The sequence below is a fragment of the Psammomys obesus genome, unplaced genomic scaffold, assembly GCF_907164565.1.
Source record: "Psammomys obesus unplaced genomic scaffold, mPsaObe1.curated_primary_1811, whole genome shotgun sequence".
Classification (NCBI taxonomy): domain Eukaryota; kingdom Metazoa; phylum Chordata; class Mammalia; order Rodentia; family Muridae; genus Psammomys; species Psammomys obesus.
Window position 1 is genome coordinate 999 of NW_026592632.1, and position 4351 is coordinate 5349.

A 4351-nucleotide genomic window follows, 5' to 3' on the forward strand; every position below is an offset into this window, starting at 1 on the left:
TGAGACCCTGTCCCAAAACGAAACAAAATAAAAAACTAAAAGAAAACCAAAAACACATCTACTAGACCGTCATAATTCTCAGGTAATTTGGTTTTCTGCTCTAGTTTTATACTCAGAACTGACATGACAGTTGTGTTTTCTAATTGAAGATGGCAAATCTTGTAACATTTGGGGATGAATATTTAAGCCTATGTCTTAAAAGTATTATCAGACTCTGTTAAATAAGTGTCTTTGCTGGGACATTACTGTGTAGCTTTGGTTGGTTTCGAAATTGCTGTGTAAACCAATTTGCCCTCAAACTCACAGAGATTTTGCCTGCTTATGTTTCCCAAGTGTTGGGATAAAAACCTGTACATCCTCACACCCTGTGGAAATAAACTCTTAAGTCTAGTAACTCAAATAGAAACCTCTCTTTTTTTCTTTTCCAGTTGAATCCAAGCCATCTGAAGCTATAGAGACTGAAGCTGGGCCTTGCAGTGATTGTACTCACATTGAGCCCTGTGGTGATTCCACTCACATTTCTCTGCAAGAGGAAAATCTGTCATCTGTCGCTCATTGCCTCCTTGATGGCTCTACAGTTCCTGAAGAAGGCTTATTTAGCCAAAAGAGTTTTCTTGTTTTGGGTTTTAGTAGTGAAAATGAATGTAATATTTTAAACATCATAAGAGAGCATGCTGGAAAGATTGTGTCCCTTCCCAGCAGAATCGTTGCTGACTATGCTGTGGTTCCGCTGCTGGGGTGTGCAGTAGAAGCAACAGTGGGAGAAGTTGTTACAAATACATGGCTGGTAAGAAACATCTGACAGTCACAATCCAATATTGAAGGATTTTTGGCTGCCAGAGTCTTAATGCTTACTTTTGAAACTGTTTAGTTTACCTAAGCTGGCATTTGGTTTGGGCAAAGGCAGTTTTAAAATACAGGAATGGGAGACCAGCAAAGTAGCCCCGTGGATAAAGGTGCTTATGGTGGAAGCCTGACAGGCTGAGTTTGAGCCCCAGGACCCAGGGTGGGAGGAGAGAACTCCCAAAAGTTGTTTTCTGATTTTCTGCATCGTTTTTTTTTTCTCTTCCTCTCCCTCTCTTTTTCCCTCCTTCTCAGATGTGTACCCTCCCACAGGCACCTGTGTAGACTTTCTCCTCTGTGTATTTTCATGCACATACAGTAATCATAGTTTAAAATTTTTAAAAAAATCTTTGGCTTCTTGGCCCTAAATCTATAACTCTAGCTTCAGGTGGTCTGACACTTTCTTCTGGCTTCCACTGCACTCACGTGCACAACCCGCATTCTCATACATACATATACACATTAAAAATTAAAATATCCTCTAAAGAATTTACAAGTCTGTACTTCTGGGTATTAACACTGAACTACAAAAGTTGCTGTCACGGGGCTGTGGCGGCAGTACTCATCAGGGGGTCATTGTGGCCCGTCATCATACTGTTTATCCTTCCTCAAAAGAATGTAAAACATCATTGAAATAGGTAAAGTTTATAGTAACTTCCAGTTGCTATAGTAATACATCTTACTGATTTAATATGTAGATGTAAAGAATTGATGTCTGCATATTTCTTTGAGTAATCATTTGGAAGGTGCTGAGAATGAGCATGTTCAAGTCTGTTGATGTACAATTCCTATTTCTTTAAACTAAAATTGCTAGTATTGTAACTGAGCTTTTCTGAACCACTTGTTTCTTACAGTAGCTTTATTGTTTTCAAAGGTCACATGTATAGATAACCAGATACTAGTTGATCCCAAGTCGAATCCCCTCTTCACACCAGTCTCAGTAATGCCAGGAGTGACTCCTTTAGAGGACTGTGTGATTTCATTCAGTCAGTGCGTTGGAGCAGAAAGAGATTCCTTGATATTCCTAGCAAGTCACCTTGGAGCAAGGTATGTAATATTTTCAGTATATCTGCTGCGTGTGAGCACACACACAGAGAATTAGGCATCAAGCTGAGGGCCCAAGGGCTCTACAATGGCATCCCCAACCATACCATGTTTTGTTTGTTTTGACTTTTTGGAAAATGTTTAATTACATTTGGCCAGGATTTTATTTGTATGTGTGGTTGATGGTTAGGCACCGTGACTGTATGCAACCAGACGGATGTTTGGCAGACTTTTAAGGCTGTAGGCATTGAATTCTTTCATTGGTCCAATCACCATGAAAAGGAATGATTACTGCTGATGTGTGTGGGCTGTTATGGAATTGTGCTTCTCTAAGTATTGTGCCTTTCCATGCCTCCTCCTTCTTTTCCTCCTCCTTTCTTTTTCTCTTCCTTCCACTTCTTCCTCTTCCTCTTTCTTAATCTTCTTTTAAATGCATATCCATTGCTACTCTTGTTTCAACCAGAAATGCAAATGGAGCACTTTGCAAGGTATACAAGGAACTTTTGAAAGAAAGGAATTTAAAAATTACTTGCAAAATCCTTCAGTACTAAACCTCCCTAATTGTTCATTACATAGACACATTTGTAAAAGAGTAGAAATCAGTTATCAGTACGTATCAATTAACCGGCTTCATATTTAGTGGGGAATATTTTTAGATTAAGAGCATAAAGAGCACAGTGTTTTCAAACGGCATACTCAGAACATTCTGGGGAGAAATGATGGCCAAGGCAGAAGTATATACAGACAGAGGGGGATTGTAGTTTTATTATCAGCCAGGTTGCAGATCAAAAGGCATTAAACAAGAAAAAGAAGAGTCCTATATATGAAGAGTACTCCTCACACAGAGAAGGTACAATGGCGATGTACCAAATAGAGTGTCCTTATCTTTCTAGGACAGTGGTTCTCAGCCTTCCTAAGGCTGTGACCCTTTTACACAGATCCTCATGTTGTGACCCCAACCATAAAATTATTTTCATTGCTACTTTGTAACTGTAATATTGCTACTGTTATGAATCATACTGTAAATAATTTTTGGAGATAGAGGTTTGCCAAAGGCCGGCGACCCACAGGTTGAGAACTGCTGTGCTAGGAGACCAGCAGGGAGAGTAATGAGCAGCCTGAGAGACTTGGAGTAATACCATGCACATTTAGGGTGGATCTTTCAACCTGTTCTGACCTTGAAACTCCCTCATAGATATGCTCAGATGTTTGTCATTGGTGATTTCAAATCCCATCAAGTCAAGATGAGCTATTACCACACCACTTGGATTGGTGTGTTAATGTTAAATATGAGGCAAGACAAAACAAAACTACTGGGAGATTAAAACAGTCCTAAAAGACAGAAAATCGGGCATAAAACCCCAGAATCAGGAAAGACTGAATTATTTATACCCAGTGTTGGGCCCTTTCTACTCATTATCCCATTAATGTCCTTCACTGGGAGTCAGTCACTTAGTTTCGTCTTTGTCCTCGCCTGTAAAATACTGAGATTTAGATAACAGATAATCAATTCAGATTATGTATGAAAAATGCTTTGGGAAGGTATAGTGAGTAAAAAAGAATATATTTTTAAACTGTTACTGTGTCCTTAAATTGTTCTATACCTCCTTTTGGTAAGAAAGGACAGGTGAGGACTAAAGATTAAGGAAGTGTTTTGTTTTTTTTCTATGTCATGAAAAGTTGTGGCAGCATGCTTTTCTCCTAGAGTGAGCAGTTGTAAAAGTTTAGCTTATTTTAAGGTAGACAATACTGGGGCTGGAGAGATGCTTTGTGTCTGCGCTGCTCTCGGTGGCGACCCAAGTTCCCTTCCCAGCACCCATGTTAGGCTTCTTACACACCCTGTAACTTCAGTTCTAGGGGAGCCGGGGTCCTCTTCTGCCCTCCACGGGCACTTGCGCACACACGCATGCACACACACACAACGAACAATGAAGACAAACTTTATTGCCTTTTAATCAGTATATGTTTTCTTTTTGTGGGGAGGTTAGAGACAGGGTTTTTCTGTGTAGCCCTGGCTCTTCTGGAACTTAGTCTGTAGAACAGACTGGCCGTGATCAAACTCAGAGGTCTGCCTACTTCTGCCTCTGGAGTGGTGGGATTAAAGGGGTGCATGCCATCACCTGGGGCATGTTTTCTTGAAAATAACTAACCATGCTGTTGTAAAAGAAACTTTGCTCTTAGTTTGTGGGCTAATTATGTGTGATCCTTTGCTTTCTTTTCCATGTAAATTTTAGTGTTCAAGAATTCTTTGTTCGGAAATCCAATGCAAAAAAAGGCATGCTCGCCAGTACACATCTTATAGTGAAAGAACCGCTTGGTTCTAAATATGAAGCTGCAAAGAAGTGGAGTTTGCCGGCAGTGAATATTTCATGGCTCTTAGAAACTGCTAGAATGGGAAGGAGAGCAGATGAAAACCTTTTTTTTGGTTGACAGTGTACCTAAACAAGGTCAGAACTTTTTTTTT

The 4351-nt window shown here is 39.9% G+C and overlaps 1 protein-coding gene across 1 annotated transcript; it reads left to right on the forward strand.

Moving 5' to 3' along the window:
- Nucleotides 1-428: 428 nt before the first annotated feature.
- On the forward strand, nucleotides 429-4328 carry LOC129682287 (DNA topoisomerase 2-binding protein 1-like; the record flags this gene model as incomplete). Its single annotated transcript, XM_055614534.1, has 3 exons — nucleotides 429-787; nucleotides 1718-1890; nucleotides 4122-4328. Coding segments are annotated over 3 exons (728 nt in total), but the record flags the coding sequence as incomplete, so codon positions are not given.
- Nucleotides 4329-4351: the final 23 nt, after the last annotated feature.